The 26,710-nt window shown below is 36.4% G+C and overlaps 1 protein-coding gene and 1 pseudogene across 2 annotated transcripts in view; both read left to right on the forward strand.

Annotated features, from left to right (window-relative positions):
* Window positions 1-26,710, forward strand: part of TTC17 (tetratricopeptide repeat domain 17) — a 96,650-nt gene that overhangs the window by 16,274 nt on the left and 53,666 nt on the right. For both annotated transcript variants that reach the window (XM_019746413.3, XM_019746414.3), the window contains exons 2-15: window positions 5,034-5,123; window positions 11,013-11,182; window positions 11,844-11,955; window positions 12,184-12,315; window positions 15,349-15,458; window positions 16,271-16,415; window positions 16,901-17,040; window positions 18,525-18,685; window positions 20,123-20,235; window positions 21,025-21,171; window positions 22,981-23,096; window positions 23,253-23,418; window positions 24,584-24,661; window positions 24,797-25,021. In XM_019746413.3, coding sequence (XP_019601972.2) covers window positions 5,034-5,123; window positions 11,013-11,182; window positions 11,844-11,955; window positions 12,184-12,315; window positions 15,349-15,458; window positions 16,271-16,415; window positions 16,901-17,040; window positions 18,525-18,685; window positions 20,123-20,235; window positions 21,025-21,171; window positions 22,981-23,096; window positions 23,253-23,418; window positions 24,584-24,661; window positions 24,797-25,021 — 1,905 coding nt within the window. The remainder of the gene's footprint in view (window positions 1-5,033; window positions 5,124-11,012; window positions 11,183-11,843; window positions 11,956-12,183; window positions 12,316-15,348; window positions 15,459-16,270; window positions 16,416-16,900; window positions 17,041-18,524; window positions 18,686-20,122; window positions 20,236-21,024; window positions 21,172-22,980; window positions 23,097-23,252; window positions 23,419-24,583; window positions 24,662-24,796; window positions 25,022-26,710) is intronic.
* LOC109455093 (glutathione S-transferase A1 pseudogene) lies at window positions 2,835-4,440 on the forward strand (annotated as a pseudogene).

Genomic DNA, 26,710 nt, shown 5'->3' on the forward strand with positions numbered 1-26,710 from the left:
CTCATCAGTTTCAATCTGCTGTTGAGAAACGAGAGAGTTTCCTGATTAATGTTGCTTTTGTGTATTCATTTAAATACCATTTTAAAACATGGTAAAAATGTGCATCATATGTGAAGAATAAGTTGCATATAAGGGCTAGAATTAACCTTACAATAGAAATGTTCAATTTTTTTTCATAAACGGCCGATGGAAAGTGATTGACTCAAGCTTGCTTTTGTAGAACTCAAATATGTTTATACCCTTAGATTGGTTATTTTAAGTTTAAAATATTCACCCTTTATCTAATTTGGCAGTGAAGTAATTACCCTCATCTAGTGATATTTCCATCCATTACCATGTGTATTTACTGAATTCACAGAAATAGGGATCCAGATTAGAGATGTAGATATTAGCAGTGCCTTGGTTAGAAACAACAGCAAATGAAATATATGAAAATAAACTTAAAATGAGTAAGATATTTACTGCTATTATATGTAATTGGATACATGTACTTCCATAATGTATTCAAAGGAAAATAAATTTGAATTGCCTTACATGATTTGTCATTTTCTTTGTTAAAATAAATTGCTACAATAACAGTAAAACTTTGTTTACCTAGAACACTTAAAGAATGAATCATTTTGGATCATAGAATTCCATTGAGCTAATTTCTAAATACTTAGTTTTTCCCTGTAGTTTAAATTTTGCTCTAAAATATATTTCATACTTCCTCACCTTCTAAAGTAGAAGAAACTAAAAATAATTCCACTTTTTCTTTATGATTTGGGTCATTACAAGCATCATTTATTGTGCTTTGCAGTAGTGGAAGTTTGTGGGGTTGTTTGTGCCTTGTGAAAAATCCATAAAGTGATTTGAGGCGTCGTGTAGGCATCATGGGCTTTTTAACCTCTTTCTAATTTCTGTCACTCTTTGCATCTGGGCATATAGCAGCCTCTTCTAAACGCTAACAATTTTGAAGGCATGTTACAATTCCTTTTGTATATAAAGTAGGAGTACAAGGCTCCAAATGTTGACTCATAGTAGGCCTGGTGCAGAGTCCTAATAAACCTTACTGGTTGAATGGATGTTGTAGTGTTTACAGAGTTATCAAACATACCTTCTTTGTAATCTTCTAAGGAAGAGAGGTATTTGAAAGGAGATATGTTCAAGCTAAGTGGCATTTGCCAAGGATAATTATCATAAAGTCTTAAAATTTAAAAACGTGAAGGTACCTCAATAAAAATATATGTCAGGCTATAAATCATCTGCAGCCAACCCTTATCTGGTGAAGATCCATGCCATTTGCTGCCATGTAAAAAGAGAAACACAGCTGTCAGTGGACTCCTTTCCTTCTGCTTAACTTTATACCTCCTCTAGCTGCTGTATGTTTGTTGTACTGGAAGCTTCAGGAAATGAAAAGTATTTCCTTATATTTGAATGCTGACCAAACCCATGCTATTCAAATATGGTAAAGCCCTGGTTATCTAGTATCTTCTTAATGTAAAACTAAGATTATATTTTAAATATTTCTCTAATGTAAAACTTCATTTGTCTCATCTCTCATGCCTCTTGCCGTTCTCCAAATATCAGGTAATCAGACTGGTTAGGTATTTTGGAATGGGAATGTCATACTCCAACATTCATTCCCCTTCCCCCAACTTTTCTTGAGAAAAACTTCATTTAAAAATACTTGTATAGAGTCATAGCTACCTCTTGAGATCTGGACAAAGTTGCAAAGTAAGTAGATTTTCTTTAGCCTCCTTATGTAAAGGTCTTCTGTACTTTGGCTCCTGGCAGTAGCTTTTACCTTTTCTCCTGTAAAACTTTGGTTGCTGTATCACAAACAATATGTCACATTGTTATAAAAAACATTGATAGGCTTTCAATTTAAATTGGTCCATATTCAATCCATTATAGTAGCTTTCCCTATCCATATATGACTCTTGGGAATATGTTAAACCACTGTGAAAAGAGAAGCAAAATTTTCCACCTCTTGTTGAGATATACCTAGCATTTTGCTTGTAGGCCTTTGCTAGGTTTGATTGTTTAATAGAGAAGAGTTACAGCTCAGGTGGCCAAGTATAGGCCTTGTGCTTATATTTTTAGTGCCTTTTAAATTCAGAGTCCAGTTTTAATGTAAATGCCAGCATAGTGGAAAAGCCAGGGAGCAGTGAAGGGATCTCATGTTAAAAGGGAGACCGTGAGAGATGATAATTATGTAACTGCATAATAGTAATTGTGTAGTTCAGATAATTGCAATGATGTAGGAATGGAAGTTGCTCGGGGCCAGCCTCTCTTTCCTCTGGCGTCTCTGAGGTGGTAGAATGAGGAGAGGCAGATGAGTTTTACCTATAGTCACACAACATTGTCCAGTTGTCATAGTGCATATTACTAAAGCAACCACCCATTTATTTCATGTTGTTCTTATTCCCTGTTTTTGAATAATGTTCTTTTAAAGCCTCTCATATTCACCAAGGTCTAAGCAATTCTATCTTCTGCACTTAAAAAGCTAGCTCTAAAATCAGTCAGTTGAGCTAATGTCAGTTTCTTAGAGGTTACAAGGAAATAGTTTGTTCTCACAGTGGAACTTCTTGAAGGGCTGATACTGTGTTTACCCGAAAATAAGACCTAGCCAGACAGTCAGCTCTAATGAGTAATATTATATTATGTAAGACCCGGTCTTATTTTACTATAATATAATATAATGTGATACATTATAATACTATACTATAATATACTATATTATACTATACTATACTATATTACAATATACTATATACTATATACTAATAATATACTATATTATACTATGATAATATAGTATAATATAATATATAATATAATGTAGTACCGGGTCCGGCTGATGGCCCAGCTAGGTCTTATTTTCGGAGAAACACGGTATATAATTTGACAATCTAACACTGTGAGGTAGCAGGAACTTCATCTCATCTCTAAGGTACCAAGGCCAGTGTCTTAGATTTTTTTCAGAAATTCAAAAGCCGTGTGTGTGTATTGTTTTCTCCTTATTATAAACGTGTACATTACAAACAATTTAAAAATATACAAGTATACAAAGTAAAAGTGTGAATGTACCTCTCCTCTTGATCCCACTTCCCAAAAGACACCACTTTAAACCAACGTAGTTTTGTGCATGATACAGACATGTGTATATCTATAAAAATATATACATGTAATTTCTTTTTAAAAAATCATAGTATATTTATTATCCTTTATTGTTTTAGTTACCTATACATTGTGAACATCTTTCTATGACCGTAGATGTAATTTTCTATATCCCATTCTACTGGATAATGGATTTCCCTATTTCCTTATCGATGGACTTAGGTTCTTTCTTTTTTTTTCCAGCTGAAAGTGTTATAGTAAACATCCTTGTATATATCTGCCTACTTGTTTAAGAATGTCTATAGGGATTTGGACCCCACCCCTTTCAGAGGGCGAGGGTTGTCACAATAGTAAAGCCTCTGTGCAGACATTAGGATGTGACGTGGAGGAGCTGAGCAGAGAGACAGCCTGGGCTTTAAATAGAGAAGCCAGGAGCTGTATCATGGTGGGGAAGCCCAAGCTTCACTACTTCAATGGACGAGGCAGAGTGGAGTCTTATCGAGTGGCCCTTGGCCGCAGCTGGAGTAGGGTTTGAAGAGAAATTTACAGAAACTCCAGAAGACTTGGGAAAGTTAAAAAACGATGGCAGTTTGATGTTCCAGCAAGCACCAATGGTCAACATTGATGGGATGAGGCTGGTACAGATCAGAGCCATTCTCAACGACATTGCCACCAGATACAACCTCTGCGGGAGAGGCATGAAGGAGAGGCCCTGGTTGACATGTATGCAGAAGGTGTGACAGAGTTGAATGAAATGATCCTGCTTTTTTCAGAATGCCCACCTGGTCAAAAAGATGCCAGGGTCACCCTGATCAAAGAACAGCAAATCTTTATTTCCCACCTTTGGAAAAGTGTTGAAGAGCCACGGACAAGACTTCCTGGTTGGCAGTAGACTGAGCAGGGCTGACATTCACCTGGTTGAACTTCTCTGCTATGTCGAAGAGCGTGACCCCAGCCTTCTGGTCAACTTCCCTCTGCTGAAGGCCCTGGAAACCATCATCAACAACCTGCCTACCGTGAAGAAGTTTCTACAGTGTGGCAGAGGAAGCCTTCCCTGGATGAGAACAATTTAGAAGAAGCCAAGATTTTCGAGTTTAAATCAAGCAGGCATGGACACCCAGCACATGCAAGACCACTATTCTGAAGTTTTCCACCAGTGAAGTTCTCTACCTAAATTTAGACCTTGACTCTTGTGAGACTAAGAAGCTTTTCCAAAGTAATTAAATAATCATCTCCTATGAGCAGGGGGAAGAAAAGAATGTCTATGGGATAGTTTCCTAAAGCGTATATTGCCAGGTCGAAGGGCATACACTTTTAACATTTTATGTTGTCAAATGACCCTCCAAACAATAAAAATAAATGTATAAGCATGCTACCAGTAAATGAGGGTTCATTTTTGCTGCATCTTTAACATGGTCACTTACTTATAATCCAGAGAACATGAGTTATAAATAATCTGAAAATTATTTATATTATCTTTCATTTATGGCTTCTATAAATAGCTTTCAGAAGTAGCTGCTTTTAGTATTTTCCTTTTATTGTTTCCAAACCTGTTCAGCTATGGAATGTGCTATCAAGACAAGATAATCCCTTTTTTTTATTACAGGTGTGAAGTATCTTTTAAGGAATTTATCATTCATTGCCAAACATTTCTCTTCTTGAATATTTCTTATATGACCAGTCAAGTTAGAATAGTCACATCAAAACCTTGCTCTTTCAAGGTGGAGTTCAAGGGACAGCTGTTGCACCTGTCATTCTCTTTGCTGAAATTTATGTGATCATTTTTGAAATACCCCTGGAGTTTTACTGAGCACCTAACACTGATTATAATGGTGATTGAACAATAATTCAAAACATATTAAAGGAAACTTGGTTAATCCAAACAAATGTTAATGAAATCTAAGCTTTATTTATTGCTTTCTTGCTTGTAGGTGGATTCACCAATGAACTTGAAGCATCCCCATGACTTAGTCATATTAATGAGACAAGAAACAACAGTTAACTACCTCAAAGAACTGGAGGTGAGGCACCTGGGCACATAATATGCAGCTGAAACTTGTATTTCACAGGAACTATTGTATTAAAAAAAATTAAACATTATTTCTTAAGCCTGATTCTTTGACTTTTACAAGAATTTACTACTTTTAAATCATGTTTTTAAAAATAACATCTAACTAGAGTAGCCTTTGAGCAGTAGTAAGAGAGTCAGACTACCCTAGCCTGGGCTTTATGCCTGATTCTTGACTAACTATATCCTCGAACAGAGTTTCCATGCAGAAGTTTTTCCATCAAGTATGAAGAGGAATAATTTGTGGGAAGATTTTTGGAAGGAGAGTTTGGGTAAAATATGAAAGGAAGAATGGTTTTAACACCCTATAAAAATATAACTTCTATTAATTCCCAAGCAGTAAAAACTAAGGTCTTGCCATTGTGTTCTTATGATTGAGGAGAAAAGCGTTAATCACTTTGCACCGTGAAAACTTGAAATGTATTAGTGCTAATAAAATCTGGCCTTTTTGTTTCTGTCATTGATTTCCATAAACTGATTTTGCTTGATAGCAAACAATATTAGTTTTTTGAAAAACTAAGTTTTTTCTCATAAAATCTGCTTAAAAGTTACAGAGTAAATTGAATCCAAATTTTAAGGAAACTGTAAATTGTGAAAAAAGTGGACCAATTTGCAAAATCAAATTTAGAAAATTATTGGGAGTAATAAGAATGGTAAGAGTCGGATCAGTCTTGAGAGGTAGAAGCAATCATAACAATCATCCTCATTTTAAAGGCGAGGAAACAGACCCAAAGACAGTGAATTGCCTGATTTCACATACCGGGAGCAAGTTGTAGCAGAACCAGAGGCAACCAACTGTTAAACCAGGTAGCCATTCATTTTCTAGTTATGTAAAAATCCCGAAATTCACTTGTATCAATTCAAACTAGTACATCTATCAATGGAAATATTTATCATTATATACATTTCTAATTCCTGTGAATTAAGAAGGAGGAGCTTTTAGAACATATTAACCAGCTCTGCATACGTAGTAGTACTTTTACCGTATTTATAAATCTCATCATTTTTTAAATAGTCTCTCACCTGTTCCTACTAGTTTCATCACTTACGTATTTGGAAATGTTGATTTTTATGATACTAGAAATAAGACAATAAATATATATATATATATATATATATATATATATATATACACACACACATATATAGGGCTTCATTCTTGGAAACTTGATCTGTTTTTATTTAAGTACAGTGTTCAAAAGATGCAATGGTACAGAAAATAGTTTTTATTTTCAGATGCATAGGCACGTTGTGTATGTTTAATGCTATCTGTTTTTTAGGGGGCAGTGTGATATAATATAAAGAGAAGGAGACTTAAATTAGAGTATATATAGGGGGGGAAAGTCATTCACCAAGTCAGTGAAAATGCAAATAAAAAATGTTAACTCCTTCAATTTTTGGTTAAGATAGTATAATGACTGTATACTTAGTACGCCCCTTCTGCTTCATATACACATTAATGACAGGTAACATGCAAAATCAAAATCAAATGGAGCCAGGCCTAAAAGCAACATAAACATCCCCATGGACCAAAAATGGGAACAGAAAAACAGTTGAGAAAGTGACTAAAGCTATAAACCTGCTGACCAGCAAGGCCAGAACCAGGCTATGTCTGCTGGTTCAGCTCTGTGGAGTAAAGGGGACTGATAATACTCCATGCAAGACAAAATAAAGGAAGAGAACTAGGCTTACTGTTTGTAGCCTGGGATGGAGCCATTCCGTTCATGAAAAAAAGCTGGGCGAGGGGTTGGGGGTGGGGACAGGGGAGGAGTCAATAAGACAAAACAAAACCTGATGACCTAAAAAGGAACTGAACCATTGAGTGGTTCAATAATTGCACCTTCAATTTCCTGAATACCATTTCAAGGCAGAATATTACCTTGGGGTAGAAACCCCAAACCAAAATTTTAAGATCTGTTTCTAGACTGGAGAACCAGATAGCACCTGGAAGCAACCACAAAACTGCTAGACACAGGAAATGGTCATGGAGTGGTTGGGAAGAGAGAAACAGACAGAGATGGAGAGGGCTGACGGATGGATGACTCCAGGGTTTTTGATCCAAGAGATTGAAAGGATGGAGTTGACATTAGCTGAGCTAGAGAAGACTAAAGGATGTGTAGGATTGGGGAATTTATGGAAATCAATGATAGTTTGGCTTTGGTATGTTGAGTTTGACGTACCTGTTAGACATCTAAGTGGACATTGAGTAGGGTGTTGGTTCTTCAAATGTGGACTCGGGTAAAGGTCTGGCTGGTAAATTTGTCAATCATTGATGTACAGACTTAAAGCCATGAGACTAGATAATACAACTTATTTACAAAATAGTGACAGCTGGATAGACTTCTTAGATATCAGAAGACAATGGAGGAATAACCAAAAGTACTAAAGGAAAATCAGTCAAACTATAATTTCATATTTTTTTAAACCATCGTTTAAGAGTGAGGGCAAAGCAAAGATGTTTTCTGATGTACAAAGACAGAGTTTACTAAACAGAGACTCTCACTTAAAAAGATTAAATTAAATTAAAGGTGTACCTTTGCAAGAAGAAAAGTAAACCCAGTGAAAGCTGCATAGAATGTATAATGGTGAGTAAAAATATTGATGAAAAAGTTACTAAAGTCATTTAACTATTTTTTGTGTTTTAAAAGGTAAAACTAGATGAAATTAACTATATGGCGTTGGGTTGAGGCATCATCAGTGATTAAACTGATCGTGTTAGACTCTTGTCATGTTCAGGTGAAGGTAAAAGTAACTGAATTAATTAAAATCCTGTTGAAATATTTATGGGCAAACATCAAAAATTTAGGGATATTACCACATTTTAAGTATTCTTGCCAAAAGAAATATGAATCCAGTCAAACCACAGTATAATTTGTTAATCAGTATAATTGGTTTCCTTTGTCATTTTAATATTCAATTTTTGTTTTACAAGATTATCCTTAAAAAGAGTCCGTAGGCTTCATTAGATTGCCAAAGAAGTCCATGACACAAAAAGTTAAGAACTTCTGTATCCTGCTGTCAATAGTCAGGAAATATGGAGGATACAGGAACATGTTAAACGAACCTAGGAGATAAAATCAACAAAATCTCAATTTCTTTAACAAATAAAAGGATTTAAAAAAAAAAAAAAGGAACTAGAGAAATAACGAGTAGATTAAAAAAAAGTAAGAGACAAATTAACCAAGTGTGTGCTGACCTCACTGGATTTTGATCCAAACAAACTGTATTTTAAAAAGAGGGAAAAAACAATTGGGAATTTGAGCACAGACTAGATATTTGATATTCAGGAATTAATATTTTTTAGATGTAATAATGGTGGTGTATTTTTTTTAAAAGAGTACCTTCAGAAACATACTGAAATATTTGCTATGAAAATTTTAACCAAACGTGCAGTAAGCACAAGCACTAAAATAACAGAAATGCAATCTATAGTTTTCAAACCTACAAATTAAGAGAAGGTACAGGAGGAGGGGAGGGAATGTAAAAAGTGTTATCACACACATGACAGGCAAGAAAAGGGAAAAAGGCAGCAAAGCAAAAGAATGATAATCCCAAAGTAATATGGTTGCAATAAATCCAAATAGATCAGCAATCACAATAAATAGATTAAACTTACTGATTAAAACTGAAACTCAGATTGGATTTCTTATTCAAACCAGCTGTATGGTACATATAAGAAACATGCCTTAAATAACACAAAGTGTAAACATTAAGAAAACAGTTGATAAAGTTGACCATTTCAATATTAAAAGCTTCTCTTTAGCAAATGACACCATGAGCAAAATTAAAAGATAAGCTACAAGCTGGGAGAAGATATTTATAATGCGCATAACTGATAGCAAATGAAGTCACAGAAGTACTCTTTTTCATAAATTTCTACAACTTGATTTTTTAATAACTTACTGGGGAAAATGGGCAGACTTGAGCAATCAATTCACAAAATATCTCATAAACATACTGAAAATATATTCAATTTTATTAGTGATTGATTAGTTAAGATAGTCTACATTTTGTTGCAGAATAAATCAACATTTATATTGGCAATAAACAGCCCCCAAAATTTCAGTGCTATTCTCATGAAAGAAGGTGAAGGCTCAAAGAAAAACAACTAAACAATATAAGCCTGTTTAAAGTTTCTGCTTAGAAATGACATACGTCATCTCTACTCACACTTCATTGGCCAAAGCAGGTCACACGGCCACGCCTGGAGTAAGCAGGGGCAGTACACTGTAGTTTGCGTGCAGGAAAAGAGGGGTTGGAACAAATGATTGGAAACATTACTTAGTGACATCCTGATAATGGCTTAAAACAATAAGGCCACTCTGAACCTTATGCCAGGACCCAGGCTGACGAACTTGTCACTGTCTGGAATAGTGCCATTCTTAGTATCTCAGGGGAAAGAAAGAACATGGTGAAGCATACACTGGCTCTAAAAGTGCTTCCCTCTGCAAGGATCAAATGGCACTTGTCACGTTCCATTGGCCAAAGCAAGTCATACTGGCCACCTCTGAGTCCAGCACAACAGTGATGTACGTTCCTCTTATAAGGAGGGGCAGCCAAATCATTAATAGCAATACAGTCTGCTGCAGTAATACAGTCTCGCCCAGTAATTGTAACAAGATAACATTCCATGCCCATCAGATTGGCATAAATTAAAAAAGTGTGACAAAACCAAATGTTGGTAAGTTTGAGGGGATATGGGTATTATCATAATCTGTTGGTAGAATTCTGGTTATAACCACTTTGAAGAGCAAATTGGCAGTGTCTCAATAAAACTGAAAAGTGCCATCTTATATGACCCCATATTTTTACCCTGCTGGAACTTTCACACATGTGCACAGGGAGACTTTTGTAAGAATATAGTAGCATTTTTAATGGAAAAAAAAAATTTAAGAGAGGCAGCCTAAATGTTTACAAGAAGATGGATAATACATTTTTTATACATCCATTAAAATGAAGAATTTAGAGTTATACTGACCAATGTAGCTAAATCTCAAAAACAATGTTTTTAAAAAGTTGTAGAATGATACATACAGTATGATACCATTTATATAAAAAAAATTTTAACTTACAAAATAATGCTATATGTTGATATTGGAGATATATATATATGTGTGTATATATATATATATACACACACACATATACACAAAGTAATACATAGTAGAAGAGAATAGAGTAATATATTGTAATATTTTATAAGAATATACATAGAAATGATACCTTAAATAAATTCAGGATAGTGGTAACTTTGAGAAGAGAGAGGGATTTCCAAAACAGTAAAGAGGGGCTTCGACTACTTTATTTTCCTTTAAAAAAAAAAATCTGAAGTCACTATGGCAAAATGTTATATGATAGACATGGGTGGTAGAAACAAGATCTTTATGTAATTCCTCTGTATGTTTGAAAAAATAAAATTACGAGTGGTAGGAATTCACCTGGGACACAGAGCATTAGGGGAAGTTATTCCAGGTAGCAGTATCAACATGCTGAATGTCTTGAAGGACTGGAATATTAGGTTTAGCCGATGTAAAATAGTTTTAGTTGTGGAGCCATTCTGTTCCAGGGAAGTTAAGTTGACAGATGCAGCTTTGTAGGTAGTCAGAGGTCATATTACGAAAGCAGCAGTGTGCCAATATTGTGTTCTGTTACTTTCTGTGTGTGGACACCTGTTTTGAGAAGCTTATTTACGTCAATTACATTAACAGGGTGTATTCAGAATCCTCGTCTTCCCTCAGTATTCTCTGACTTCTTCAATACATTAAATTCTCTTTTCTCTTACAGGGTATCTAGACTGAAATATTAGAAAAAATCCATTGTGTTCTTATTTTCTTCTCAACAGAAGCAATTAGTTGCTCAAAAAATTCACATAGAAGAGAACGAGGACAGAGATACAGGACTGGAACAAAGACATAATAAAGAGGATCCAGACTGCATCAAAGCCAAGGTGCCCTTGGGGGACCTGGATCTGTATGATGGCACATACATAACTTTGGAGAGCAAAGACATCAGGTGAAGAGATGACCTTCCCCCTCCCACTTCACCCCCCCCAAAATTACGTTTTCCTGAACCTTTCACAAAGCAGTAAGAAATTATTTCTCTAATGACAATAAGCTTCAATCACAGATGAGTTTATTGAAATTTGAAAGTTCAAAGTACATACAGAATTCTTACAAATCAATTAAAAATATTTAATACTACCATAGAAAATTGAACAAGTTATAGTAAAAGAAATACAATTGGCTAACAAACATGTAGAAAACATACTTCTCAGTAATGATCAAGTAAGTACAAATGAAAACATTTAGATAGTTTTCATCAATCAAATTGAAAAAAAGTGTTTAAAAATCAGCAACTGGTAGAAATGTGGAGAGGCTGTCAACAGAAGTATAAATTGAACAGTTCTAGAAATAATTTAGCCATGTTATATTAGCTTTTAAGAAGTCCCTGATCTTAGCATTCTGTAACCAACCTATTTTCTCGGTCACCCTTGACTTATGTTGAACTCCCAAAATGTTTGACTCTAACAACAGCTATGTGAAAAAGGTATGAATGTTGACTAATATTGGTTATAAAGCTGAGATGTTTTGAGAATATGGTTCAGTTAGGGAAAAATTAGATATTTCTTCACCATTCATTCATTCATTCATTGCTTCTTGTTTCTTGATTTTAGCCCAGAAGATTATATAGACACAGAATCGCCTGTCCCTCCAGACCCTGAGCAACCTGATTGCACTAAAATTCTAGAACTTCCCTATAGTATACATGCTTTTCAGCACTTGCGAGTAAGTAGAGATTTCGGACTTTTTTTTTTTTTTTGGCATTTTTAAAAAATTTAGTCTCTTGCTTACAAATACCTTTTTCTTTCTTCTCTCCTTCCAGACAGCTTTATAATTTTACAAATATCTTGTATTTCTTGAGATTCCTGGAAAATAAATGCTATGAGATAACGAATTACTTGTGATCTTTTTTAATCTCCTTTTTCTATTTTTTAATGTTTTCCTTCTCTTCAGGGTGTACAAGAGAGAGTTAATCTTTCTGCACCCCTACAACCTAAAGAAGATCCAGTCTTCACATATTTATCTAAACGATTAGGAAGGAATATAGACGACATAGGGCACCTCATCCATGAAGGCCTACAGAAGGTAAGTCATCCGTGACTTGAAGAGCCAGGAGACTCTGTGTGAACAGAAGATATTTTTCTCTCAGAAATTACCTGCCTAGCTCATTTTTGTCTAGAGAGTGATTTTCAATCATGATTACATTAATGTAAACTGTACAGTTCAAAGCTAGGGAGAAACATTGGTAGTCCATCCCCTTCACCAGGAAGGGATGCTGCAAAGTTTTACTTAAACTAAGTTATGAATAAACAAATTACAAACTAATCTAAGCAACAGAGTTTATAGGCTAGATTGTATATTTTGAGTGTGAAAGAAAAGTTAATTTTAGTGTCTTGGCTGTATATACACATAATGCATAGATTATCACCATTCTCTAGACAAGGAAAAGAAGCACCACCAGCAATAAAATCTTCTTGTAATTTTCTTTGAAGGGAACATCTACTTTAAAAAAATGAAATAGGGAATAATGCAACAGGACCCAAAAATTTCAATGTATCAGTCAGGATAACGTGGGAATTAGAAAACGGCTTTTGCTGTTCTCAGTGCCTAAGGGGTGTCATGATGTAAGCTAGTTTCTAAGCAGTATTACAGTGTATGAAGTAAAATGTATAATTGCAACTTTTATATACATACAGTTTATTGAACTACATTATACATTTTATGTAAATATATGATTATTTTTGTAGCTAAGTTACCATCTTCATCTTGTTTTTCTGAAGGTAATGTAAAACATTGCATTCCCAGAAGTTGATGAGTAATAAGGGGAAACTGGCCTAGGATTTAAAATATCCTTCAGTAGTTCAAGAGAACGATGAAGATGGTTTGGACTAGAATGGTTAGTATTGGAAATGGAGGGACTTCAAACTATTTCAGGAAACGTTTAGAAGTTTAGAAGCTGATGAATTAGATATGGGGAACGAGGGGAAAAGAGGAATCAAGGATAGTTCCTCAGTTTTCTGGCTTGAACAACATGAAAGAAGGGCAGGATTGGGTGGGAGAAGAGAAGATGGAGTTCTGTTTTGGCCACATTAAATTTGAAATACCTGTATGATTCTGGAATTCCAGGAGGGGTCAGAGCTGGATGTACCAATAGAGAATAATTGTTAAGTAGGGAGTATTTACAGTCATGGGACTGGATAAGGTCACCTAGAGGACAGCACAGTTTGTTTGAGAAGATGCCACCGAGTCCTGGGTCCTCCCACAAGTAGCTGTCACCCCGAGAGGGGAGGGCCAGCAAGAGACCAAAAGGGTGTCCGGAAGAATGTGGTGTCCTAAGAGCAAAGGGGAAAAGAGCTCCAAAGGAGGAGGGAGTCATTAACAGTGACATTCGGACATTTATAGATTTGGGGGAGACTTTATGAGAAATCTTACAGAAAGGTTTTTCTTTAGAGATTAATTTTTCTCTTCTAATATAGTATGATGTGTAGAGTATTCTGCTCATCCTAATGTTTTCAGTAGTTCATGTAGATTTTTAATTCATCTTTTTGTTCCAATTCACAGTATGAAGTCTGAAAATAAGGGATAAACATGAAAGCATTTGTTGATTTGAAGGAAAACTTTCTCAAAAGGTTATCAAAAAGGAGACTGAATCCCAAGTCCTAAGTCATTTGTGAAAGACCGTAGTATTTCTTAACCAGCTGCACATAGTGCTAAAATCTTTCATTACATTGCTCAAAAATCATATACTTTCCTTGAAGATGGAGTATATAAGGCTAATTAACAGAACTAGACTTAGTTTAAATCTTAAAAATAACTGTTTTGAAAATAATTGGTCATTGTAAAAAATTCAGATTATAAATTAAAAAGTCTATATAAGGGAAAGTAAAAATTATAATTAAGAAACTCATAGATAATTACTATTTTATAATATAGTCTTTTGGATTTTTATTTTTATACATCTTTAGAGTTAAAACTTAATTACTGTCCTAGGATAAATTTTTTGTAGTGGAATTGTGGGGGTCGAAAGATAATCATATTTTTAAGGCCTTTTACATAACGTGTTGTCAAATTGTCCCCCAGAAACACTATACTGTACTAACCTAACATTTCTACAGTTATTATCTGAAGTTAATATACAGTGTAGCCAGTATTGGCACTCTTTTTCATCTTTACCAATTTGTAAAGGGAAACTTGTATCTTTTTAACTTCTATTTCTTTAAGTTTTACGTCATTTCACCAGCTTATTCGCCATTGTTTCATATTTTTGAATTATCTGTGTTTTTGTCTGTTTAGACTTTTTTATGAGGTCCTTATGTAGTAAAGATATTAAATGTTGGCTATCATATGTTTTTCCCAGTTTATCTTAAACATGATGACTTTTTTTTCCATGCTGAGTTTGAATTTAAACTTACATTGAGTTTTTGATGTGATCCAGGTCAGTGTGATGACCTCTATGTGGTTGAAATTCAGTATATGTTACGAGGCAAAAAATCCAGGCCACAAGAGGAGCAAACCTATATGAACTTGTTTAACTTAACTAAATAATGCACTTATTTACTATATACTCAAGACTTAGTTTTTAGCAATGTGAAGGTTTGAATGAGATTCTAAACACATATGAGATAATGAGAAAGGTTAATCTTTCACATAAGCATAAGCCTGTCATTTGCTTATGTATGTACCTCCATCCAGATATTAAATACATAGGACACTTTGAAATATGTTAATTTCAGGAATTTCACCTTGAGAGCACCTGGCATTTCCGAGTCGGTTAGGTCCTGACTTCTAAAGTCCTGAAATCAGGCCCAACAGGTTGTGGCTACTTTGTGGGCTTTTCAGCTTTGTTTGCCCCTTGGAATGCTAGTGGTCGCAGGGTCACTGTGGGGATCGCACCTCAGTGCACTTACCCTCGCTCAGCTGCTGATCAGGAGGGGCTTTGACAGGTGCAGTTTCCTTGTACTTTGTCCTCTGCTTTATCGCTGCTATAGTAAGTCTGGCTCTTCCTTATCTTAAATTTCAGAAGAGAAAAAGTAGTAAAGGTGCTCATTTTGAACATTCTAAGTTGAAGAAACTGCCTTGAATTGTGTTTGATTGTTGTTTTATTTGTTGACTCTCTAGAACTCTTCCTCATGGGTACTGTATAACATGGCTTCATTTTACTGGAGAATAAAGAATGAACCGTATCAGGTAGTGGAATGTGCCATGCGAGCACTTCACTTCTCTTCCAGGTAAGTTTCCGACCATTCTGGACCTTCTGATTTTCCACATAACTCAGGACTGCTAACGAAATAATACATAAGAAGAAGCATTGTGTGGTACTTACATTCTCCTTCATTCCTGTTCAAAGAAATTAATCTCATCACAACAAATGACAAATGACAAAGACGTCAAAGTGATAATAGCATAATATACATCTGATTTCCATTGGGAAAAAAATACATCATGTAAGTGCCCTATGATTCACTTGAGTCTTGAATGCAAGGGCCTTGGCTGGAGAAATTATCATAAATTAAATTTTTCTCGAAACAAATATAAGCCCTAAATACATTTTAAAACCATAAAATATTTGCAAGACCTTATTTTTGTGGTAAAATTTATAGCTACAAGCACCGTCAATTATATAAAAATGAAACATGATTTTCTTCAATTATTTTCTCCATCTGTAAGTACACTCAAAGTTATTTCCCTAAGCTCTGTAACTTTGAGTGTAACTTTCCCTTGCCAGGTAGTTTTAGATACCGTGTTTCTCTAAAAGTAAGACCTAGCTGGACAATCAGTTTTAATGCATCTTTTGGAGCAAAAATTAATATAAGACCCGGTCTTATTTTGCTATAATATAAGACCGGGTCTTATATAATATAATTAGTAATCTAATCTAATCTAATCTAATATAATATAATATATACCAGGTCTTATATTAATTTTTGCTCCAAAAGATGCATTAGAGTTGATTGTCCAGCTCGGTCTTATTTTCAGGGAAATGGTAATTGTAGAATACATGCTTCTTTCCTAACATACAGCTCTGTCCCTTCTCTTTTAGGCACAATAAGGACATTGCCCTGGTGAACTTGGCAAACGTCCTGCACAGAGCACACTTCTCTGCTGATGCCGCCGTGGTGGTCCACGCCGCTCTGGACGACAGTGATTTCTTCACCAGCTACTACACTTTGGGAAACATATATGCAGTAAATACAACTTTCTGTTTTCATACAACTTCCTGTTTTCATGAGCCAAACCAGCTGCTGTTTTTTTTCTGTTTTTTTCGGTCACTACAAAAATACCTTTTTCCATTCCTGTTTTGGTCTGAACAAGGGAAAGCGGTGGAAATCATTAGGAGGGGGGAAAAAAGAAAAAAACCTCAACACAATAATGTATCATAAGTGTCCCAGCCTCTTACCCAAAAAAAGAAAAATAATGAAGTTGATAGGAATATTCAATTTCTGCAGAGTACCCTTCTTAAGATATTAATACCTTCCCACGAAGTGATCCTCTAGCATGTTTTCTGGTGGTGGAGATTTGGCCATAGATCAAAAGAACATTCACTGAGATACAGTCCAGTGAGATATACGTGTGATCTCATAAATCACTGGGGGTTTGGACAGACGCATATGGGCTGTGGCTAACGTTTTCTCCCCCGTGTGTACGTGTGTGTTTGCTTTTGTCTCTTCAGATGCTTGGGGAGTATAACCACTCAGTGCTCTGTTACGACCATGCTTTGCAGGCCAAACCGGGGTTTGAGCAAGCTATAAAGAGGAAGCATGCCGTCCTGTGTCAGCAAAAACTGGAGCAGAAATTGGAAGCTCAACATAGGTAATTGGGAGGAGAAATTTCACTGTAGCATTGGTACCATAAAACTTTAGCTTAGACCTGTGTAGGGTGCTGCCAGTGTTAATTTGATCATTAGAATTAAGAAAAACGTCACCGCTGCTAGTCCTGTCCCTTTTCTCCAAATCCAGGAGGTTTAGCACAGTTTAGTGATTGTGGAGAGGAATCACTTCAATAGCATGGATTCCAGGACCTAGAGAAAGTTGGCAGTAAATGCTGTCATTTAGAACTTTGCAATTTGACCATTAATTACTTTTATGAAGTCAGATGGAGGTGGGAATGCTGCTGGATACTCATTCTGTTGATTCCATTTTTATTTCCATGGAATACACTGTCATTAAAGTCACTTGCATGTGCTATATTTGATCTTTCTCCCCTCAGGCTCCTAGGGTTCGGCTATTGTTACATTAGTCATGTGAGTTTGAGAGACATTATTTGGCCCACATTTGAATCAGATTTGTGTAAGTTATACAGTAATGGGATTCTATTGTGCTTGGTCCTTGCAGTGTACTTAATAAAAAAATAAAATAAAAAATGATTCCATAAGTAATAAGGCCAGTTAAGACCCTTCACATTACTCAGAAGTGAATTGTTCATCTCATAGAATTAGTCTTAATGTTTTGAGTCTACCGCTTTGAGTATTAGAGAATTAAATGGCAATTTGGAACTCAGTAAACTTCTGTATTTGCCCTTATTTTCCAGTCTGTTTAAAGCATAACAGTAGTGAAAAGGAAAGAATGACAACTTGTTTGTTTATACCTGGCTTCTGTTATACCTGATCAGAACGTTCCCTGGCGGAGCTTCTTCCACTGTCATGCTCTTAAGAATCGAATTGATTCTCTTGTATATAATCTGTACAGCTCCTAAATCTCTATACGTCACAGTGTAATAAGCAGTAAGATTTTTGTGACCAGATATAATCAGGCAGCTGATTTGACACCAAGTGGTAGAAAGTAATCCTCTCTAAAGCACAGTTTCTGTAGTTTTTCCCAAAATCTGTAAACCAAGGAGCTAAAGTGTGAGAACAAGGTACTGTGGCCCTTGCTTTTAACCTTCTCTTTAGGCAGAGTCAAAGGAAAAGGTAAAAAAGGATTCTAGAAAGACTTGGACTGTTAGTGGAACTAACACCAACTTTGTGGAGGGAAATATAATTGTTAAATATGTAAAGCTTTATGGTAGATTGTTATGTATCTTTTTTGACACGTGAAAAGTTAGTTCAACACACCATTTACTCTCAGGCTAGTTGTATTTAAGGGAAGAATTTCGCATCCATCTTTTTGCCCCAAGTTTTAAAACAATAGTATTTCTCTGGCCCCGTTATTCTTGAACTTGTGCTACAGTGATTGTATGTTAAAAGTAAAAAACCTGGCAATTATTACTGAGAACCAGAAAATCAATGCATGTAAGTGGGTTTCAAATTCACAATTTTGAAGTTCTGTAACTTTTCCCTGGTATTAAAAAATGTTAAGATCCCTCCAGCGAACACTGAATGAGTTGAAAGAATATCAAAAGCAGCATGACCACTACCTGAGACAGCAGGAGATCCTAGAAAAGCATAAGCTGATTCAGGAGGAGCAAATCTTAAGAAATATCATCCATGAGACACAGATGGCAAAAGAGGCACAATTAGGTAAGTACTGATTCCAAATAATTGCAGACGGGTTAGGAAATACACTTCTAGTGTGTTTTACTTTTATAACTTGGATGTAGCCATAAAGCAGTACAAAGTTGTCTTTATGACATCCTTTGATCTTAAAATCAAGCGTCATAGTGGGTATACCAGCAGGCCTGGGGAGCTGGTTTGGTCCCTGTAGCTTTTTTTTTTAATTCACATTTTAAAGTAAAAGTCAAATCTTTTCGATCCTAGTCTTAACAATGGTTGTTTGCCCTCTGTGGTCTACATTGATGCTCCTCCAATTTTAACATGCATGTCAATCTCCTGGGGATCTTGTTAAAATGCAGATCATGATTTAGTAGATCTGAGGTGGGGCCTGAGATTCTGTGTTTCTAGCAAGCTCCCATTTGTTTCCTGTTGCTGCTGGTCTGAAAACACACTGTAACTGGACCCTACACCAAGTAAAACAAGCCAGACACACCCTAGGAAAAAAGCATCCGCCCTCTTCAGTCAACACTGGCAAAAAGGCTGAATAGCCTTTCTTTCTTGCTCCCTTAACAACAGAAGTTTTATTTCAGAAGTAAGATTTTAGATTAGAATTTATCTCAAGCAGGAATTCTTAACTGGGGTCAATGGATTAGTTTCAGGGAATTCTAAAATCCTCCCCAAAATTACATGCACAATTGTATATGTGCACAATTTTTTTTCTGGGAAGAGGGTATATAGCGCTTGTTAAAATCTCTTAACAGTCTGTGATCTAAAAGTAGAACCAGCAGTCTAAAGGATTTTGGATTGACAGGAGATCAGTGATTTGGTTATAACCAGAATGTTTCATTTCTAATTAAAGGGAGCAGATCTGACAGCTTGACACAAAAGAATAAATTAATAAAATCCTTTATATTATACCTTTCTCTCTTGGTAAATATATTGATCTGGAAAGCTTCTTAACCTTTGAACCTTAGCTGTGACCATCCACAGTTCATTTTACGATCCACCTAACAAGTTTTCTTTGCTATTTTGAGTGTAAGGAGTATGTTGAGTCCTTGGGATTATTTAGTGCTCCATCTGTTCTGAAATGCGACCAGAGCTCTTATATATAAATTTGAAACAGGATTATGAAGTACATAAAGCAAAATCTCTCCAGACAGATGGCTAGCAGCCTCTTAAAACAGTGTAATCAATAGATTTTTACAATCACACAATGTAATAGCCAGAAGGTATCTTAGCGATGATCTCGTGGAGCCCCTTTGTGTTATAGGTAGAGAAGCCAAGGCTTTTTTAGAATGATTTAATTTAATCATTAGTGAGTGTTCCCCTGTATAAATGCCCCCTGTGTAATTACTCTGCCATGCTCTGAAGAATACAGGGCTGAAACTAAACGCTGTAGACTAAGAAAATCATCTTGGCATTGCTGACCTTTCTCATCAGTTGTAATTTCCTTTCTTGTGCCAGGCAATCATCAGATATGCCGTCTGGTCAACCAGCAGCATAGTTTACATTGCCAGTGGGACCAACCTGTGCGCTACCATCGTGGAGATATCTTTGAAAACGTGGACTATGTTCAGGTTCTTTTTCTCGGTTTCTTGTAGATCTTACAAACTTTTGCATATCTAAGAGTAATATCGTTTCCCTCCCTCCCCCGCCCTTGTTGTTCCTTGTATATTTGATCCCTAAAATTTGTGACTGTCATTTAAGGTTTTGAGTATCTTTTGTTTATGAAGTCATATTTTATAGAAAGTACCCAATTCCTCCATGAATGATATTTCTATTTCCCAAAGAATATTCATCATGTTCATTCCTCTTTCTCATGTCTTTCCTACCATGTCCCGTCCTGGTCCCATTCTTTTATCTAACAACCTTTCAGAAATATACAAGAACTATGGTATCTCGTGAGACTATCAAACACTGTTTTACTTGGTTTGGAGGAAGGCTATGTATATTTAGAATTAATTGTTCAATAGTCTATAATGCCTAAGTGATAGCTATGTTAAACTCTTAACACTTTAAGTCCCCTTGCTTCTGTCGACAACACACTAATTTTATAGAGTAGTGATCATTTTAGGGGAGTGAAGTAATGAGCCAAACCTCTAAATCAGCTAGTCATTAAACCTAAGAAAGGAAAACAGTCCAATAGCATAGTTGATTGAAAGTTGCTAACTATGTGTTATCTGTGAGAAAATGCTATTGGGCATAGTTCTGAGAATTAAAAGATCTGGTTGTTTTATTCCTGACGTGCTCTCTAATTTCCTACTAATTTTGAGTATTCGCTAAATGTTTTCGGGGTAAGTTAAATCTTAGTCACAACTCCTTTCCCACTTCCAGTTTGATTGTAAACTTTTCTTTTCATTTTCTAGTTTGGTGAGGATTCATCAACTTCCAGTATGATGTCTGTGAACTTTGAGGTTCAGGCAAATCAGAGTGATATTAGTGATTTGGTCAAGTCTTCTCCAGTAGCCCATTCTATTCTCTGGATCTGGGGCAGGGACTCTGATGCATATAGGGTAAGTTAATAGATGGAATTCTCTCAAACAGACAAGCTCTTTTAAAGCAGTAGCCCTCAACCTCACTGATTAATATGGCCCCTATCAGTGTTCAGCTTAGTTCAGCACACTTATTAAACGTCTATTACTGGAAGTCATTCTGCTAGGTAGTAAATAAGTAAGGCCCAGGATCTGCCTTGAGTTCTTCCCAATCACGAAGAGCAGCTAGCCTCCCTGATTTCAATTCAAGCTCTGAGCTCTGAGTATAATTACCATCCCTAACAAGTTTCTCAACTTGACCTCAGTGTATGCTTGTATATACGTCTGTTTAATCAGCATTCTTTTATTGAGCTCCCAACTGTGGACCAGGCTGGTGCAATGAATATAGCACACACATTCCTGCTCTGCTGGGGCTTACAGTTGAGCGGAAGATACAGACAGTAAACAAGTTAATAAAGATGTATTTCTCAGCTAGCTAAGAACTAATTGTATATTGGCCAATGGAAATACCAAGGTATGAGGACAGAGACCAGGTATTTTTTATTCACTGGTAAATTTTCAGAATGCAATTGTTTTCATTCTAATACAATTAATATAGCCACTTAGATTTAATTATGTGTACTGTAAATTCCCCAGAGTTGATAGCTTCAAGATAAAAGTTTACTGGGGCCGGCCCGGTGGCTCAGGCGGTTGGAGCTCCGTGCTCCTAACTCCGAAGGCTGCCGGTTCAATTCCCACATGGGCCAGTGGGCTCTCAACCACAAGGTTGCCAGTTCGATTCCTCGAGTCCCACAAGGGATGGTGGGCAGCACCCCCTGCAACTAAAATTGAACATGGCACCTTGAGCTGAGCTGCCGCTGAGCTCCCGGATGGCTCAGTTGGTTGGAGCACGTCCTCTCAACCACAAGGTTGCCGGTTCAACTCCCGCAAGGGATGGTGGGCTGTGCCCCCTGCAACTAGCATCGGCAACTGGACCTGGAGCTGAGCTGCACCCTCCACAACTAAGATTGAAAGGACAACAACTTGACTTGGAAAAAAGTCCTGGAAATACACACTGTTCCCCAATAAAGTCCTGTTCCCCTTCACCAATGAAATCTTTAAAAAAAAAAAAAAAAAAAGATGTAAGTTTACTAAGCCTCTGGTATGTGTTATTTATATTTAGAAAAAAATGAACATTTTACAAATCAAAAAACAAGTGTTAAACTTTGGCATTGGCAAAGAAAAGCTCTTAGTTCGGGGAAAAGTCATTTTCTGTGCCAGTTTTAAAAGCATATGTTCAGGTACAATTCACAGATTTCACCTTAAATTGGCTTAAACCAAAGAAAATTCGCCTTATATTAGAAGAAGTCCAGAGATAGGGCATGCTTTAAGCTTGGTTGATTCAGTGGCCCACGGATGTCATTAGTGACCTATTTCTTTCCTTTCCTTAAATTTGCCGTCACGATATTAGTTTCATCTTAAAGCTTGTCTTCCTCATGGTCATGAGATGACAGCTCGCAGCCATTAGAGAAGCATGGTTTTGGTCCCTTTGTGGCATAAGAAACTAAGACTGGCTTTTCTTTCCCAGGCACCCCAAACCAGCCTCTCCTCGTGTCTCAGTGTCTCACCGGCCCTGAACCAGTCTATGATAAAGTGGGTGCAGTTACTGACTTAGACTCAAACTCTGCAGTAGAAGGAACATTATAGAATCAACCAGTGTCTACATTTATCTTAAAATACTAAATTGTTGTTTAATTACCCCAGTATATTTATTTTCTTGTAGAAGTGCATGTAGCATGTTGAAATACTGACTCCAACGACATTTATGAGGCACTTTTCTTCTTTTATTAGGACAAGCAGGATATTCTGTGGCCTAAAAGAGCAGATTGTGCGGAAAGCTACCCGAGGGTCCCTACGGGTGGAGAATTGCCCACGTATTTTCTACCCCCGGAAAACAAAGGACTCAGGCAAGTGCTGGTGGATTTGGCAAAGCACTTGATTCTGCCTGATTGGCGTCTGACGGTTCTTTGAGAGCACCAGCCTTGGACTTGAAAGGTTAAGTCTTTATCTTGACATCACCCAAACTTTGAAAATATGAATCCTGTTCCTTTTTCTTGTGCCAGGATCCACGAACTCAACAGTGATGATTATTCTTCCGAAGAGGAGGCCCAAACCCCTGACTGTTCCGTAACTGACTTCAGAAAAAGCCAGACTCTGTCCTACTTAGTCAAAGAATTAGAGGTCCGCATGGATCTGAAAGCCAAAATGCCAGACGACCATGCACGAAAAGTAAGGCTCCCTTAGGCTGGTGTTTATTGCCGTCCATTCCGGGTGACTTCACAAGCCCCTTAGGTGGAACAAAAATCTGGTAGAAGGCAGTGGTTGAGCTTTAAGTTTATAAAACTGAAGGGTAGAGTTAAAGAATTGGTGAACACCTTAAGAAGTCAGTCATGCCATTGAAAGAGTGCTCGGAAAGTGTTCCCCGGGGCTGCGGTTCACTTAGGCCACCCAAGTGCTGTTCGTCTCTCTCACTAAGAAGGTGACAAAGCTGAGTAACAGAATTCTCCACTTACCTAACGGAGACCATTCTGACCACTTTGGGTCACATCCTTCAAACCTCCAGAAGGTCCTATTTGAAAGCTTGAAGATTCTTTCACTGGCCTTATCAACCCTGCTTTGGACTTATATGAGGTCCTCATGAAATTTGTATTGATTGGCTAACCACTTTGCAAACATTATAAATAAGTTCTGTTACTTTGTTTCCTTTAATCCTGTTAGTTATATATAACTAGGAGTGCTTTATTATAAGTATAAATTCTATATTTCATACCATTCCCAAGACACAAATGAAAAAAATTACCTTTTTATAAAAAAACAGACCGTCACAACAAACGTTTTTTAAATTTTATTTACAAACTATAAACAGTTACTACTTTCACTCAACAAACATTTACTGAGGCAGAAAAACATGTGCCAGGCACTGTTTTGCATGCTGGGAATACAAAGATAAACAGACTGGGGTCCCTGCCTGAGAGTTGTTCTCAGTTACATGCATGCTGCAAGAATGTGAAGCAGATTCATTGAGGATTTGGTGCTTTTCCAGCTAGGAAAGATAACAGGTATTTTTATTGCATCAGGTATCGCATGCTGTGGTCTTCTGAACAGTTTCTCCATTGGTTCTGGACACTTAGGTTGACTCTAAAGGGGTGTGGTAGATCACCTTAGTATGTATATGGGGTATGTGTCTTTTCGTGGTTATAGGAAACTAGGGCATACATGTGAGCAGGTCAACACCTGTTGGTATGTCAATGGCCTCGTGTTATATGATTATAAATATCTATGCAAAATAGCTGTTCCTGAGGAGCTCACATAGAGACTGCTGTCTGTAGAAATTCTTTTCAAATGTCTTCCCTACTATTTTCAATTGAGTCAGTCTTCCTTTTGATGTTTTCAGATTTTGCTTTCCCGTATTAATAACTATACCATCCCAGAAGAAGAAATTGGGTCTTTCTTATTTCACGCTATCAATAAGGTGAGCCATACCTCAGACATCTGAAATTTAAATGCTTAGTAATTGTAATTAAAACTTAAAATGCACATATTAAAAATCCTTTTCTGAACAAGTACTGTATTCTTGTGTTAACGGAAGTGTTTTGGGGTTTTTCAGCCAAACGCTCCTATCTGGCTGATACTCAATGAAGCCGGACTCTACTGGAGAGCGGTCGGAAATAGCACTTTCGCTATTGCTTGTCTTCAGAGGGCTTTGAATTTAGCTCCACTTCAATACCAGGACATCCCTCTTGTGAACTTGGCCAACCTTTTGATCCACTATGGCCTTCATCTGGATGCCACTAAGCTGCTACTTCAGGCTTTGGCCATCAATAGTTCTGAGGTGAGCTTTTATGTTTCTTTGTAGCTACAGACACCATGTGGGCGGAACTCAAATTCAGAGTAGAATTTGAATATTTTGAGAGGGCATAAAACAGATTTTGTTTTGTTTTCTTTTTGATGTGTTCATTGCTTTATTTTTAAATGAGTGAAATTTATAATTATACGGTTAATTTTTCAGAAACTTACGTACATTTAAATAAGTATCACATAGCTGCTAAAGATACACTGCCACGTTTTTATGTCAGTCTGATCTGGTTTATACTTTATCCCACTCATCGCACCATGCACACTACTTAATATTATGCTGTTTTGCAACTTTAATTTATAGATATTTGTATACCAACCAGGCCAGATCACAGTTCAAAGGTTGTTCTGATAAGAATAGACAGGGAGATTGATATTTAAACCCTGAACCTCCCCATGCAGTCTGTGGAGTTAGCATCGCTGCTTTGCTGTTAATTAGTCTACTTCATAGTTTCTAAGGTACCACTTTTTTTTTCGTATATTAACATCTCTGAAATAAGATGTCCCAATTGATGACATCTTAGGTTTGATGAAACACAGTTATAATCAATACAAAAATTAAATTGCTTCTATACCTAGTGTCTACATGTTTGTAAGTTTTCTATCCAGAGAAACTTTTAGAAAGAGTTTGCATGAATGGTTTGTTTTATTTGAAGTAATGAGAAGAAAATATTTCCTGTTAAGAGTGTCCTTTGAAATATACAAATTCACACCTGAATTTTAGGCAAAAGTTTACAATTGCTATGCTATACCATAGGTCAAGTTACTAAAGACGTACCTCAAATATATCTCACATTTACTGTCTGCCAGGTGTGGGTACAGTGGGAACAGATGCTACGTAAGGGATGCGATGAAGCAGGCACCCAGATGGAATGCTCAGTGCAGCTGTATTTGCTTTCTACTGCCACCAGCCAAGGCAATTAGGCAGTGTTCTTCTGAAGGGAAAAAGGTTCCTTTACAGATTAGTTGTCTCTCTATATTTGAATGTTAAACTAAAATTTCAGTTGTTAAAAACTGTGGTACTACAACAAGCATAAAAAGATAAATCAATGGATCAGGGTAAATACCCCCCAAATAAACTTTAATCAGCACTCCACCCCCACCAACTGTCAACATTTGGAGGTATTTTCTTGTAAGCTTTTCTTCTATGTAGGTATTTCATAGTGTTGCAACTCTACTGTACTGGTGATCTTTAAAACTTATTATATAAAAATAATTTATTACTACATAGTTTTTATAGCTATCAAGGTAAGTGGTTGTATAAAGTTTCAAAGAACTGGTAGATCACAGCTTACTCTCTAATGTTGGGTATTTAGGTTACTGATAGTACGTAGCTATTACCAATATGGTTTCCTGCATAAGACCTTTTCTGTATTCCAGATAATTTTCTTAGTAAAGATTGCTAGCACTGGAATTGCTAAGTCAATAAGAGAATGAACATTTTGATGGCTGTGATACAAAATGCAACTAGTCTACCAAAAGATTTGAACTAATATATATTGCCATAAGATCTAAAAATATTATTTTCACCTGTATCTTCACCAGAATTAAAAGAACTGCTAACTTGTATTGATTGTTTGCTAGAGCCAGGTATCATACTGAGCACTGTACATGTACTAACTCATTTGATCCTCACAACAACCCTATAAGCTAAAATCTACCCAGT

The sequence above is a fragment of the Rhinolophus sinicus genome, chromosome 14 (genome assembly GCF_057876585.1).
Source record: "Rhinolophus sinicus isolate RSI-liver-muscle chromosome 14, RSI-T2T, whole genome shotgun sequence".
Lineage (NCBI taxonomy): Eukaryota > Metazoa > Chordata > Mammalia > Chiroptera > Rhinolophidae > Rhinolophus > Rhinolophus sinicus.